The sequence below is a fragment of the Cydia splendana genome, chromosome 2 (assembly GCF_910591565.1).
Source record: "Cydia splendana chromosome 2, ilCydSple1.2, whole genome shotgun sequence".
In the NCBI taxonomy this organism is placed as follows: Eukaryota; Metazoa; Arthropoda; class Insecta; order Lepidoptera; family Tortricidae; genus Cydia; species Cydia splendana.
The window spans coordinates 25,086,818-25,102,374 of NC_085961.1; the positions used below are offsets into that span (position 1 = coordinate 25,086,818).

The 15,557-nt window shown below is 44.0% G+C and overlaps 2 protein-coding genes across 2 annotated transcripts in view; both read right to left on the reverse strand.

Annotated features, from left to right (window-relative positions):
- Nucleotides 1–9,729: 9,729 nt before the first annotated feature.
- LOC134801302 (protein PFC0760c-like) lies at nt 9,730–12,951 on the reverse strand. The gene is made up of 2 exons (XM_063773844.1): nt 12,922–12,951; nt 9,730–12,261 (listed from the first exon to the last, which is right to left on the reverse strand). Exons 1-2 carry the CDS (start codon nt 12,949–12,951, stop codon nt 9,730–9,732), a joined length of 2,562 nt encoding a protein of 853 aa, XP_063629914.1.
- A 1,268-nt stretch (nt 12,952–14,219) lies between these two features.
- Nucleotides 14,220–15,557, reverse strand: part of LOC134805990 (peroxidase) — a 58,904-nt gene continuing 57,566 nt past the window's right edge. The window contains exons 11-14 of the mRNA XM_063779169.1: nt 15,332–15,464; nt 14,781–15,243; nt 14,557–14,703; nt 14,220–14,437 (exon numbers count right to left, since the gene is read on the reverse strand). Of these exons, the coding sequence (XP_063635239.1) occupies nt 14,293–14,437; nt 14,557–14,703; nt 14,781–15,243; nt 15,332–15,464 (888 nt within the window). The 3' untranslated portion in view covers nt 14,220–14,292. The remainder of the gene's footprint in view (nt 14,438–14,556; nt 14,704–14,780; nt 15,244–15,331; nt 15,465–15,557) is intronic.

Genomic DNA, 15,557 nt, shown 5'->3' on the forward strand with positions numbered 1-15,557 from the left:
GACAGGGCTACCCATACCGGGTAGGCGAAGAGTGAGGGACACTATCAAGAGCAGGACGGGTTTGCCCGCTTTCAGTGTAGAAACCAGGTGGACAGGCTTCGGCCACCGTCCCAAACTCGTTATCCCAAATGATAAGGTGTTGTTGTCATGTCTAGCAGCCTTTGATGGGACCGAGGGCCTTGCCTTGGTCGGCCGGGTCAAGAGGAGATAACCTCAATAAAAAACCACAATCCCTCGCATGGCGGTTCACCGTGCGGGGGTGCTCTCTTTAGAGCGGCTGGGGTGTGCATCAGCCATTAGTGGCCAACCTGTGACACCGCCCGACCTCACAGAGTATATAGGGCCACAGCTTGGGTACGGGGATCTCTGCCCCTGTGGAAATTTAGTCTCCCCTACTCGTGGGAATTGAATGGATAATCTAAATAAAAACAACACAAAAACAACAAATCTTGAAGATATGGTGGGTGCTTCTGGCGCCGAAAATGAGAGGGACGGCGTCGTTTCAGAACTTAACACGACGCCAGCACAGCTACGGCTGCGGGGCTGCCGAGTGTCGCTACGTCCAGACGAAGCGATGGACTTAAATGCAAATAGCAGGGATCGGAGCCCATACGAAAAAGGAGAGGGATCAGGGACCAAATCAAATATGGCTGACAGTCAGAGGGAAATCAGGACTGAACGTTCAGAGAGGATGCGCCGACTGTCTGATGCGACGGACTCCGACGACCTTCCAGAAGTTATCTTTATAGATAAGGCTGGCGAGAAATCGGGGGAAAAACAGCTGGCCCAAAAACGGTACCATACTGGATCGGATGAGGATACGTGGCTGGGGACCTTGCCAAAAGTCAATACAGCACGTAGAGGCGGGAAAAACGGAAAGGGCAAGACTCGCGGAGCGTGCACGGGTATTTTCAAGGCCAAGCCCCTTGGGGCATACGTGGGAATCGCCAAGACCAAAACTTTGTTGAAAAGAAGGCTCGAAATGGATACTACTGAAAAAGATACCGGAAATGCGTCCCAATCTCGCGGGCCAGCCTCCTGCTGGATGAAGGACCAAACATCCGAACATGTCATATCTGATGAGGAGCTGGAAATGGAGTACAGCCTGGTGCCGGAAGGCCCTCAGTCTCCGGCTGCTGACGGAGACGAGGCGGATGTGGCCCGCAAGGCAGCCAAGAGTGTGCTGGCAGAAATCAGCAAATGTATGAATTTAAAAGGAACAATCCGCGGCCGCATTAACAAGGCGTGCCGCGAGATAGTAACGGCCATGGATAACATGGACTCAAGAGAGGAAAATGAAGAGGTCCATGTCCTTCGGGCGAATAACAAAAGACTGAAGGAAGAGCTAGCTCATGCCACGACTGAGATGAAAGCGCTTAGAAAGGCCTTCTCCGAACGGAATAAGAAGGATACTCCAGCAGACAGTGCAAGGCCTAACCAGATTCTGGGGTCGGTAACGGATGCCTTGTCTGGGTTTAGGGAGGAGCTAGAGGCGAGTCTATTCAAGTCGATTGGGGATATGGTTAATGCCCGCTTAGACGACATAAAGAGCCGCCTCCCTCCGGCGCCGATCGTCCGCCCGCCACTGGCGGCGGACCGAAGAAAGGCATCTGAGGCTGCCGATGCGACGGTTTCTCCAACAGCCCCCGTGGTTGATTTGCCGGATGATCCCTGGACCCCGTTGCCTGCCCCTGCCCCTGTTCCTGCCGCAAGGCCCAGAAAAACGGCAGATAAATCTGTAGCATCGTCGGGGTCAACGCTAATGCCCCCTGCCAGAGCTGCACCAGGGACCAAATTGCCGCGGAAGAAACAAGCGGCTACCAAGCAGGTAGTACCCCGGGTGGCACCTCCCCTTCCTGCGGAAAGGTCGACAAAACCCACCTCCGCTCCCCGAGCGAAGAGGGTCCCTCAGACGGTGCCGCCCCCATCACCGACGACTGCTGCTCCGACGTGGACGGAAGTAGTAGGCCGTAAGGCAAAGAGGAAAGCTAAAAAACCAACAGCTGCAGCAGGCCAACCGGCTGTTAAACCAAAGCCGAAGCCACGTATACTGGTGGCTCCATCAACGGCGGGCATAGTAGTGGCTCTCAAACCAGAATCTGAGGCTACATATGCGGGAATCCTAACCAAGGTGACGACCTCGTTTGGTCTAGCCGAGGTGGGGATAGACCACGCCAAAGTTAGGAAAACGGCCGATGGGGCGCGTATCATCGAGGTTTCTGGTACCGACAATGGCAGGGCAGCCGATATCCTGCGCGAGAAATTGGAGGGTCTTATTGGCAACGACGCGAGGGTGTACCGGCCAACTAAAATGGCTGGCTTGAGGATATCAGGACTCATGGAATCTGCAACCACGGAGGCAGTAGCCGAGGCAATAACAGCGAAGGGTGGTTGCAGACTTGACGAAGTGAAGGTCGGTGCAATCCGTACCGGATTTAATGGGGCAGGATCGACTCTCATTAAATGCCCGGTGACAGCTGCCAACAAGATAGTAGAGGGAGGGCGTTTGCTTGTGGGGTGGTCGAGTGCACGAGTACAGGTTCTAGATCCAGCACCGTTCCGCTGTTATAAGTGCATGGGGACGGGGCACACTCGCGCTACTTGCCCCTCACAAATAGACAGAGGGAACACGTGCTTCCGATGCAGCAAGCCGGGACATAAGGCGTCCGGCTGTACCGAGGCGCCATTCTGCGCGGTGTGTCATCAGGCCAAAAAACCAGCCGGACACTACATGGGAGGCCAAGCGTGCTGCCCCCCACCGACTAAGGGTAGACAAGACCCCATCCGGCCCCAGGGGCCCGATCAGAGATCCGCCCATGGGGCTGACGAGGGACAAGACATGGATGTGTAATGTTGCCACGCCCTTACGAACTCCTACAGACCAACTTGAACAACTGCGCCCGTGCCCAAGACCTGCTTATGCAGGTAATAGCAGAGTGGGCATAGGCGCGGCTGTGGCAGCGGAACCATATTGTGTTCCGCCTCAGCCCAACTGGGTAGGAGCAACTGATCGGAAAGTGGCCATAATGGTACCGACTAGCGGGGACTATCCTCCCCTGATCGCCGTTCATAAAGGTCCAGGAATTGCGGCAGCTAAATGGGGAAAGATTATAATAATCGGCACTTATTTTTCCCCCAATAGGCCACTATGGGAATTCGAGGGTTACTTAGACAATCTGGGGGGGCTGATAAGGAGGTTAGCGCCAACCCCGGTACTCGTAATGGGAGATCTCAATGCTAAAAGCGCAGCCTGGGGTTCCCCTGTTACAGACGTGAGGGGCGAAACCCTTAGGGATTGGGTGCTAGCGATGGGGCTTGTGGTTTCAAACCAAGGGCACGCTTACACATGTGTGCGGCAGCAGGGAGGGTCCATTGTGGACGTCACTCTTGCAACCCCAGTTATCGCCAATCGAATTGAGGACTGGCGTGTACTAGAGAATGTTGAGACCCTCTCCGATCACGTCTACATCAGGATGAGGATTTCTCCATCTCCAGCGGCTCCATCACAGGGTCTACCGCATACAGCGGGTAGGCGTCGTTCCAATGGCCGCTTCCCTAGGTGGTCCTTGGCTAGCCTAGATAAAGAGATGATTGAGGAGGCTGCATTGATACAGGCTTGGTGCGCTCCCCCGCCAGTAGACCTCGGGGTTGAAGAAAGGGCAGCCCGCTTCCGTACCTCGCTCACCACGGTGTGCGATGCTGGCATGTCGAGAGCAAAGAAACCAACTGGCAGAAAACAGGTCTACTGGTGGTCGGAGGAAATTGCGGCCCTCCGAGTAACCGCCAATGCTGCACGCCGTAAATTCATAAGGTGCAGGCGCCGACAACACACAGCGGCAGAGGAAGAGATACTCCGGGAGGCCCTAGTAGCTGCAAAAGGGGCATTGAGAACTGCCATAGCCAAACGGAAGGATGAGGCCCGAGAGGAATTCCTGAGAACCTTAGACAGGGACCCATGGGGGCGACCCTATAAAATTGTGAGGAACAAAATGAAACATGCTCCACCCATGGATTCCTTAGAGCCGGAACTACTAAGAAGAGTTGTTGAGGGCCTCTTCCCGGTGGCACCGGACTTTACGCCTCCCGTCATGGCTCTCCCAGTGGAACAACCGGAGGGCCTTCCGGATGTCCCTTTAATCTCGGACGTGGAAATCATGGGAGCAGTCTTCAGAATGAGAGCCGGCAAAAAGGCTCCTGGGCCGGATGGTGTGTCAGGGAGAGTCCTCTCCCTGGCATTGAAACACCTTGGAGTCCGACTCCGCGGGCTATTCGATGACTGCCTCAAAGAGGGAATTTTCCCTCGTTGCTGGAAGGAGGGTAGGCTGTGCCTGCTGCGAAAGGAGGGTCGTCCAGCTGACTCTCCTTCAGGATACCGCCCCATCGTCCTCCTAGATGAAACTGGAAAGATGTTGGAGCGCATCATAGCAAAGCGTATCACTAAGCATCTGGAGGACACGGGCCCAAACATTAGTGAACGGCAATTTGGGTTCCGCGAGGGGCGGTCTACAATAGACGCAGTAGGCACGTTGAAGAAATTCAGCGATCTGGCAGCAGAGAAAAAGGAGGGAGCCATAGCAGTGTCTCTGGACATTGCCAATGCATTTGGCTCTCTCCCTTACGGAGTTATAAAAGAGGCGCTCCGGTACCACGGCGTCCCTCTCTATCTAAGGACGATCATAGAGCACTACCTTACTGATAGGGTAGTGCTCTATGAATCGGGAGGCGGACGCTTTGAAAGACGGATGGAATGTGGTGTTCCACAGGGGTCGGTTCTGGGACCCCTGCTCTGGAACATCGGATTCGACTGGGCAATACGAGGAGAGCAGCTTCCCCGCATGGTCACCATTTGTTATGCCGATGACACAATGGTGGCCGTGAGGGGAAAGCAGTTCCAGGAAACCTTGAGGAGAGCCGCTGTCGCAACCGAACTCACGGTGGGACGCATCAACCTCCTAGGGCTTGCTGTGTCCCTCAATAAAACTGACGCTGTGGTCTTCAAAAGAAGAGGCTGGAAACTGCGGCCCAACGATGTGATCCCAGTAGGGGGTGAGGCGGTCCCCCTAAGGGCCCACATCAAATACTTGGGCCTAGTCTTGGATAGCAAGTGGGAGTTCGAGGAACATTTTGCCAACCTGGTTCCTCGGCTCGTTGGTGCCGCCTCGGCGCTGAGCCGTCTATTGCCCAATGTAGGAGGCCCCCAAGCTCCATGCCGACGCCTATATGCGAACGTCGTTCGCAGCATGGCACTATATGGGGCACCTATATGGGCCGGGAGGCTTAGCAAAACGAGGGCCCTCCTCCGAAGGCCGCAGAGAGTGATTGCGCAACGCATCATAAGAGGGTACAAGACAATAGGGCACGCAGCCGCTTGCGCCCTCGCCGGCACCATACCGTGGGAGCTTGACGCCCGACTCCTGGCCGAGAGGTACAACCAGCGGACGGAGTTACGCATCGCCGATGAGCGTCTGGCTCCCAGGGAGTTGGAGGCTCGGCTTGATGCGGAAAAGAAGAGAGCGAGGGATCGTTGGAAAAGCCAGCTGGAGGACGAGCCCTATGGTACGTATACCATAGCGGCGCTCCTCACATCTTTTGACAGCTGGCTAGACCGAAAAAGTGGTACTCTTACGTATAGACAAGTGCAGGTAATGACTGGACACGGCTGCTTCGGTCATTACCTGTACACAATAAGGAGGGAACCTTCGCCGGTTTGTCACCATTGCGGGTACGATGATGACACTGCTTATCACACGATGGTGGAATGCCCAACCTGGGCTCCTGAGAGATGGGAGCTGGAAATGGCCCTGAACGTGGATGATCTCTCGCTGCACAATATAGTAGCAAGAACCCTATAGTCCGGTGGCCGGCTGCATGAAACAAACCTCATCAAAAAATAGAATATACCTACCGTGTAGAGGTACCTGACATTTAGTAGCTTCCAACGCACTTGGTCGGCCTAGGCTTAACCTGGCAGATTTTGTACAAATGGCAAAAACGTTGGACAAAAATTCATCAAAAAAAACCTCATCGAAAAATAGAATGAAACTTGTATGGTAGGATACCTGACCTTGAGGACAGTAAAAAAAAATTGGTCGGCCTCACCTTAGCCTGGCAGTTTTTGCAGTCCGACCAGATTTATTGGGTCACGTGAGAGCTACAATTTACCTCATCGAAAAATAGAATGAAACAAACGGATTATAATAGCTAAAATAAGCCTGTTGACGTATGTCTTGGTCGGCCTCACCTTAACCTGGCAGTTTTTGCAGTCCGACCAAATTTATAAAAAAATCATCAAAAATTTTTTATCGAAAAATCGTATGAAACTGGTATGGTACGATGGCTGCCTTTGAGGACAGTAAAAAAAAAGTGGTCGGCCAAATCCTGTGTTGGCAGGTTCCTGTGTCCGACCAATTTTGTGGTACCACGTGAGAGCTACAATTTTACCTCATCGAAAAATAGAATGAAACAAACGGATTATAATAGCTAAAATAAGCCTGTTGACGTATGTCTTGGTCGGCCTCACCTTAACCTGGCAGTTTTTGCAGTCCGACCAAATTTATAAAAAAAACATCAAAAAATTTTTATCGAAAAATCGTATGAAACTTGTATGGTACGATAGCTGCCTTTGAGGACAGTAAAAAAAAGTGGTTGGCCAAATCCTGTGTTGGCAGGTTCCTGTGTCCGACCAATTTTGTGGTACCACGTGAGAGCTACAATTTACCTCATCGAAAAATAGAATGAAACAAACGGATTATAATAGCTAAAATAAGCCTGTTGACGTATGTCTCGGTCGGCCTCACCTTAACCTGGCAGTTTTTGCAGTCCGACCAAATTTATACAAAAATCATCAAATTTTTTTATCGCAAAATCGTATGAAACTTGTATGGTACAATAGCTGCCTTTGAGGACAGTAAAAAAAAAGTGGTCGGCCAAATCCTGTGTTGGCAGGTTCCTGTGTCCGACCAATTTTGTGGTACCACGTGAGAGCTACAATTTTACTCATCGAAAAATAGAATGAAACAAACGGATTATAATAGCTAAAATAAGCCTGTTGACGTATGTCTTGGTCGGCCTCACCTTAGCCAGGCAGTTTTTGCAGTCCGACCAGATTTATTGGGTCACGTGAGAGCTACAATTTACCTCATCGAAAAATAGAATGAAACAAACGGATTATAATAGCTAAAATAAGCCTGTTGACGTATGTCTTGGTCGGCCTCACCTTAACCTGGCAGTTTTTGCAGTCCGACCAAATTTATAAAAAAATCATCAAAAATTTTTTATCGAAAAATCGTATGAAACTGGTATGGTACGATGGCTGCCTTTGAGGACAGTAAAAAAAAAGTGGTCGGCCAAATCCTGTGTTGGCAGGTTCTTGTGTCCGACCAATTTTGTGGTACCACGTGAGAGCTACAATTTTACCTCATCGAAAAATCGAATGAAACAAACGGATTATAATAGCTAAAATAAGCCTGTTGACATATGTCTTGGTCGGCCTCACCTTAACCTGGCAGTTTTTGCAGTCCGACCAAATTTATAAAAAAAACATCAAAAAAATTTTATCGAAAAATCGTATGAAACTTGTATGGTACGATAGCTGCATTTGAGGACAGTAAAAAAAAAAGTGGTCGGCCAAATCCTGTGTTGGCAGGTTCCTGTGTCCGACCAATTTTGTGGTACCACGTGAGAGCTACAATTTACCTCATCGAAAAATAGAATGTAACAAACGGATTATAATACCTAAAATAAACCTGTTGACGTATGGCTTGGTCGGCCTCACCGTAGCCTGGCAGTTTTTGCAGTCCGACCAAATTTGTGGTACCACGTGACAGCTACAATTTACCTCATCGAAAATAGGATGAAAAAAAAACCGGATTATAATAGCTAAAATAAACCTGTTGACGTATGGCTTGTTACGGACGGCTTTCATAAATTCAATGTGGCAGTGTGCGGCAGAATCCACTTGCATCAAATTTGATGCAACACATTGTGGCTGGACATTAAGAGATGAAATGTATAAGATCAAATGGTTTGAAGGACACATAACGCCTTTGCGAGTCGAAGAAATAACAATAGATAAGTCGGAGTCTGGGGAAAGTTCGTCAGACTTCGACTCCGAAGATGATTATGATTAACAGTAATTATTAACAATAAAAGGGTTATTCCCACTAGTTACCACCAAGTTTTGACATCTGATTTGACAGTGACAGCAACTCCACTATGGAGGCGCCACCTGGCGTGATAAAATGTCAGTTATGCCTCCTCATTCTATCTGTAGTGGAAAAGTAGGATATACGATTCAAAACTTGTCAAAAATCGATGAAAACCTTTTTATTTTTGACATCTGTGAGACATCATCTCAACGTAAGTGTTACTCTGAAACCACGTCAGTAGTTAGAAAACGTTATTTAGATATTAGATAGATTTATGAATAAAATTTGAACTGAATGTTTTCTTTTTTTTAAAGCCCTCTAAGACCTCCATGGACTCATTTACTTATGACTTTTTTCAGTTAGCATTATTAAGTTAAGTTCAAGCTGCGAAGAAACCATATTTTCAATATAGAAATTATTATTCTTTATAAATGTGGTCGGACTGCAAAAACTGCCAGGCTAAGGTGAGGCCGACCAATTTTTTTTTACTGTCCTCAAGGTCAGGTATCCTACCATACAAGTTTCATTCTATTTTTCGATGAGGTTTTTTTTGATGAATTTTTGTCCAACGTTTTTGCCATTTGTACAAAATCTGCCAGGTTAAGCCTAGGCCGACCAAGTGCGTTGGAAGCTACTAAATGTCAGGTACCTCTACAGGGTAGGTATATTCTATTTTTTGATGAGGTTTGTTTCATGCAGCCGGCCACCGGACTACTAGTCAGCGAGAGATCCTGGGCGGCGAGAAAGAAGGAAGAAGCGGAGCGGGCGCGCGAGGACAGAGCCGATGCGCATCCGCTACGACAAAGACGGAGGGGAGTCAGGCGGCGGCAATTCGTCAATGCCTTGATTCCCCAGTAGAGCTGCGGGCTGGGGACCCGTAAATAAGGCTCTACACGCTCGAGGAGGGGTTGTAGCGTTACACAATCCCTCCTCCTCCAATCTGAGGGTGCCCCCGGTGAACAGCCGGGGCGGCCGGGGGAGCATCGTGGTAGAATATTAGTGACCTCACGGTGCTCCCCTATAACGGCAGAGAGGGTAACGCCGCAGGGGTTTTAGTGGGTATTCTCCTCCCCCTCCCTCTGTTTAGCAGAGGGAGTTACGGGAGGAGCGAGCCCCACATACCACCCCATGATGGGCCCCTCCAGCCCAGGGTGGATGCGTAAATGCATTTCCCCTGCGACAAAAAAAAAAAAAAAAAAAGGATAGAACTGCGACCCAGAGAAACGAATTGCTACTAGAAAAGTGGGTAAGGTTAGGTTAGGTTTGAACTGCGACCCTTACAGAAACGAAATATGCTACGAGAAAAAGGTGACGTAGTGGATTACCATATCTGGTGATCAGTTAAATACCAGCCAATAATGTATATGGCATTTCAAACTATTTTGAGAAGTCGGTTTTTTTTTCTATTAAAGATTATTATTAATTATTATAGTATAGGTATGTTGTTGTTAAGTTAGTAAATAAAATAGAGACAAGTTAAATTTCCAGTTTATTTAAGTCAGTATTATGCCTAATGCTAATGACTACAATTAAAACTTAATTTATAAATACCTATGTAATTTGTTGACCTATATTTACTTATCTATAAATTTTGACCGTACTCTAAGGTCCACATGTAACCAGCCTTTGGGTCTCCACTCTTTTCGGCTTCTTTTAGATTAGCTGCCGACTTTTTGAGAATGTGTTGAATTGTCTCACTTAACTTTGGGTCTGATGGCCTGAACACTTCGTTTCTAAGTGCTTCTGATCTTTTTTCAAATGAACCACGTTTCCCAAATCTTTCACGCACAAATTTTTCGTACAAATCCACGCCTTCGTCGTCATCATCGTCATCTGGCGCAGATTTCTTTTTGTAGTCTTGCTTTTTCTCATAAGGATCATCATATTTGTAATACCCTCTATCATCGTCAAATTGAGGAATAGAAATTGCTTTGGGAAATTCATCACTATGTTCATCACTGTAGTGATAAAATCTGTTTTTGTTTTTGGGTTTTTTCTTATTTTTTTTCTTGTAAGGCGAGCTCTTATAATTGTATGACAAAATGTCATCAGGAAGTTTTATATCCGGTAATTTTATACTCACATCATCAAATTTGAAATTTATTTTGTCATCATAACTTTCGTCTTTGGGTAATAAAGTATCTAGTGTTCCGTCTTTATCATTTTGAGAATCATCTGTGGGTGTCTCATTTTCTTCCTTATTATTTTCGGTATTTTCAGTTTTCTTGTCATGTTTGTAATTCAAAGGTATGCGCTCGAATTGTTGCTTTACGTTGCCATTTTGTTGTTCATTGGTTTGTGCGATTTGTTTCTCACTTTCTTCTACACTGTCATTTTCCTTTGCATCAGTTAGATCCTCGCTCGAATGTTCTGAGTTTAAATCTGCTTTTTGTGGATGTTTTATATCAGTATCTACGTTTTCATCACTATATTCGTTACTGTTACTTTCAGTATTTAGTTCTACAACGGGTTTGATCTCGTCATTGTTTACTTTCTCTATATACTCAGATTGAGGAGTATCTGTTTCTTTTATTATTATTTTATCATTCACCGGTTTTTCTTCTTCTGAGTCATTGTCGTCTTTACCATATATATCTTTTGCTAATTCAACTTTGCCGTCTTTACCGACCTGTATTCTCTCGTAACTAAAATCACCTAAATCAACGTCTTGAATGCCTTTTGGGACAGTCTTGTCCGATGCATCAAAATTCAGTTGCTTAATTTCATCTTTAGGTTTTTCATTTTCTTCATTCGATTCGTCGTAGTTACTACTAATTTTAGAGTTCTTTTCTTGAGAAGGAGAATCACGTTCGTCCGAATTGTCATTAACTTCATCACTGTCAATATTTCTAGCATGCGCCGCAACATGCTTTGAGTTGCGGTTGCTGTCTTCGCTACTTTCGTTACTTTCTTGATTTTCTTTACTGTCGACATCTTTTGAAGGCAATTTCAAATCTTCACTCTCTAAGCTTTCATTCCCATTTTCAGGTAAACTTGTATGTGAATCATGTGTTCTTCCTCTTCCTTCATCATTGTTTGTTTCAATAGACTCGTCACTGGCATCATTGACGTCAGATTTCTTTTCTCCTGAATTGTCATCTCTTTCACTAATGTAAGGTTTCCTTTCTCCTGAATTGTCATCTTTTTCACTGATGTAAGGTTTCCTTTCTCCTGAATTGTCATCTCTATCACTAATGTAAGGTTTCCTTTCTCCTAAATTGTCATCTCTTTCACTAATGTAAGGTTTCCTTTGTCCTGAATTGTCATCTCTTTCACTAATGTAAGGTTTCCTTTGTCCTGAATTGTCATCTCTTTCACTAATGTAAGGTTTCCTTTCTCTTGAATTGTCATCTCTTTCACTAAAGTAAGGTTTCCTTTGTCCTGAATTATCATCTCTTTCACTAATGTAAGGTTTCCTTTCTGCTGAGCTGTCATCTCCTTCACCATTGTAAGGTTTCCTTTCTTCTAAATTGTCACCCTTTTCTCTGCTATCATCACTCTCATCTCTTGGCGGTGGATGTTTTTGAGATAGTTGGTTATTATCTCTCCAGCTTCCTTTCTTATTTACTTCTAGATTTACTGCAGGTCCGTGTAACGTTTCAATATTAAAATCCGCTAAATTGGCACTTTGTATTTTATTTTGCGTCAGTTTATGTATGGGTAATAACGGTTCTCTCTCTCTGGGGCCATGTCTGGTTTCGTAGTGAAGTATTTCCGGGGCACTATTACTTCTTATATTATCTAATATAAGATTCAAAGAGCGCTTCTTTCTTCTAAGACTGTTCCTGATATGTCCACTAGTTTTTACGGGTACGTCGTCATTTTTACCACTTACGTATTGCATTACCGCATCTTTATCTTTAGTATCATTTAACTCATTTGTAGATTCAGAAGTGTTATGTGCTGCTAGGATTGTATTATTTATGCATTCACCAGTCGTCTCGTTCTCATTGTTGTTGCATAAGGTTGCATTAAGAATTATTGGTTTGAGTTGGTCATGCTTTAGGGCTAATTCGGCTGATTCTCTAACAATCTCTTTAGATTTATCTTCCACAGTCTCATTTCCATTTGAAGTGATATTGCTATCCGCCTTAATTATGGCTTCTGTTACATTCTGTAAATAAAATTTTATGTATAACTATATTATTATGTAGCGAATAGAGTTTAATTATATATTAATTATTAAAAATATTTTTACACAACTCACCTGCTAGTTAGTGCCTATTCGGTATTTACACAAAAAGGATAATAAAACAATATAAAACTTTCATATATCTTTTATATTGTAATTTTATTTACACAATTCTACATTTTTATTGCATGCTCTGTTACCACAAAATTACTCTACTACTATGACTAATAAAACAGATAAGAAATAACAAACTGGGTGAAATCTAAAGTTCTACTGTGATGGTGCGTATGGGTTAAATTTAAAGTAGTCTGGAGCTAGTACTAGATTTTTTCTCAACTACGATGTTACCCGATTTTAGATGTAAGTAACCAGAAATCATTAATAAATCGAATACTGCTCCTAACTTGGTACAAAAACTAAAATAATCAAGTACGTTTCGTGTATGTGACTAATGAACCGACCAGATCTACAAATGCTATCAAAATAGTCTTAAAAACTAAATACAGGTATTAAAGAGGTGATACATATTTTTTAAATTTTATATAATGCATAGTAGGTGAATCACAGAAAAATATTTGACTTAGGTAAACAACCACCTACCTACAGATAAATGAATAAGTACCTATATAGTTATGTAGGTACCATCGTTAATATAGTTATATATTTTTTCATTGCCATCAATCATTATTTTGCATTTTTATAACAGAATTGATATTCAATAGTTTATGTATTCATATATAGATACATATATTATTTCATCATCTAATTTTGTTATCTCAGGTAACACGACTTACAAAAGTTACAAAATATGAATAAGGTACCTAACAAGTATAACAATTGGTATTTTTTTATTATAAATATATTTCATCTATAGAAATATGGCATTCAAGCGTTGGCTTTGCGCCCCTTAATTAATTTTGTACACGTTAACTATTCTACGTATAAATAGATCGCCTCAATATGAACATAATTGCGTAAGCTGTAGGTATTAAATCTACGGGAAATTGTGGTGATATAACTATGACTTCGACAGTTTTTGTAAAAATGTACGTAGAGCAGTTATAATCAGACATATATCGTAAATTTTATAGCATTTTCGGTGCAGCGGAGTGGTGTTAACGGAATTGGTTATAAACTATTTCAACCCTAATGATTAATTAGCGTTAATTACGTTAATATTAACCTTAATTTACCATTTCAGGTGGAATTATCTATACCAATTCCGTTAACACCACTCCGCTGCACCAAAAATGCTATAAAATTTACGATGTCTGGTTATAAACCCTCTTAACCCTCTAGGTTAGAAACGTAAATGATAGGTAGGTAATTAGGTATTAAATACTTAAATTGTCAGAAAAAACAGTGCCTTATAATGTATATTAAACTCTTTGAAACTGTTTAGACCTAGTGGGCTTGTATTTCCTATAATTATTTAGGTACTTCATATTTAGTCAAGCTGTTGTGGATAAACCTTTTACATAACTAATTTCTTCTAAAAATATTTTGATACTTAAACACAAAACAACATAACCACTATGTCCATTTGGAAAAGTTCTACATTTACTGTGAATATGTGATCTGATATGTGTGTGTCTATGACCGTGTCTACTTAACAACAGACTGGTTACGTGATGACTATTACAACAGGTCCTTCAATTCATTGCTGCAACTTTATAATCCGTGTTAATATTCATGAAATACTTTTAATACTTAAGTAGGTATAATTTTTTTCAAACCCTTAAATGACTCGTGACAGACTCAATTATCATCAGCGCTAGCTAGAGTCGCTGTCACGATAATTTAGAGAGAGGGAGAAAGGGTAGCTCCGCTATTTATTAACGTTTAGCGTTACCTAATTGTTATGGTTACCTAATTGTTTGTTAATTGTTGGCTATATCATTTGACTTTTAATAGTTAAGTGCCTAACTGAAATGAAGTGATGGTCTGTAACTTCAAGTTGCAATAATGAATTAAAAGACCATAAATACTCTAATTAATACTTGGTGCTTGAGACTACTTCTTGCCAAAGAACGGGTTGTGCGAGAAGCTACTCACAAACTGTTTAGCGGCACCGTGGAAGGGCGAGGGCGCGGGCTCCGCCCACTTCGTGAAGTCCATTGAGGGCATGATGCCACTTCGGCAAGGTACTCGCGGATTTCTGCAAAAAGTTTTAATATTAAAGCAAATAAAAGGTACTAAATGTACCTAATAAAATATGATCTTAAAAAAAACAATATACAAATTACAGGAATTAGAGGTTAGAAAAGGGGGACTTACAATTCATGGTCCGCCAAGACCATGGGGTAGAGCTGAACGGTGTCAATAATGTCCGTGTTATCGCAAATGACGCGCGCAAGTCGCGACTTTCTGATCTCCGTCAGCTGTTCCGGGGTGAACGACGACGGTTGGTTTGGCAATTCGAACCTACGGAAATAAATGTTAATAATATACGTATAGAAACATTAGACACATTGAAATAAAATATCGGCTCTTAAACTTACCAAAATCTGTCTCCTCTTCTCGAGTATGAGAACTGTGTAGCAATAATACAGGCGAAAGTAGGCCCTAACATGGAACCTGCCAACGGTCTCTCTGACACTCCCCCTGACCACAGATCAATATCCACAGGATGTTCAAAGATTTGTCCGTATTTGTTTATAGTTTCGTTAGGCATAGACCCGTGAAGTTCCTCGAAACTTTCGGCTCCACCGAGACCGCAGAATTTTCTGAATTCCATGTATCCAGGAATGCCAAACTCTCGACCTCTTTGCATGTTGAATGATACCAAGTCCATTCCGAAGCGAGCTCCGACCTTCTTGAAGAGATGGTTGGTGACTTCTTGCGTGATAGAGTCGTCCATAGCTTGTGCTACTTGATTCATGAGGCCCATGACGTATTCATCAAGAACACCTGCTCTGTACAGATCGTAAGGTCTTCGGATCAAATCGGATAGTCTCTTGGAAGCTGTAAAGGACGAACGATTAAATTGGCTCAGTAAACGCATGCAAATGAGATGCTAATCTAAGTAACAGACATTGACGATTTAACTTACCGATAAACTTGTGAGCCTTGGACCATCTCTCGACAGCCGTGGGCAATAGTGAATGTCCGAACCGATACGCAGCTGAGGCGAAGGAATCTATGACGTCAGGGTTCACCGTTTTATCATATCCATCCCAGTAACCCTAAAACCAAATCATTATTTAGGAACATTGAAAAGAAGTACGTGTTTTTTTACGAATAAAATTTGAATAGAAGGTCAGCTTTTGTGCCATGTT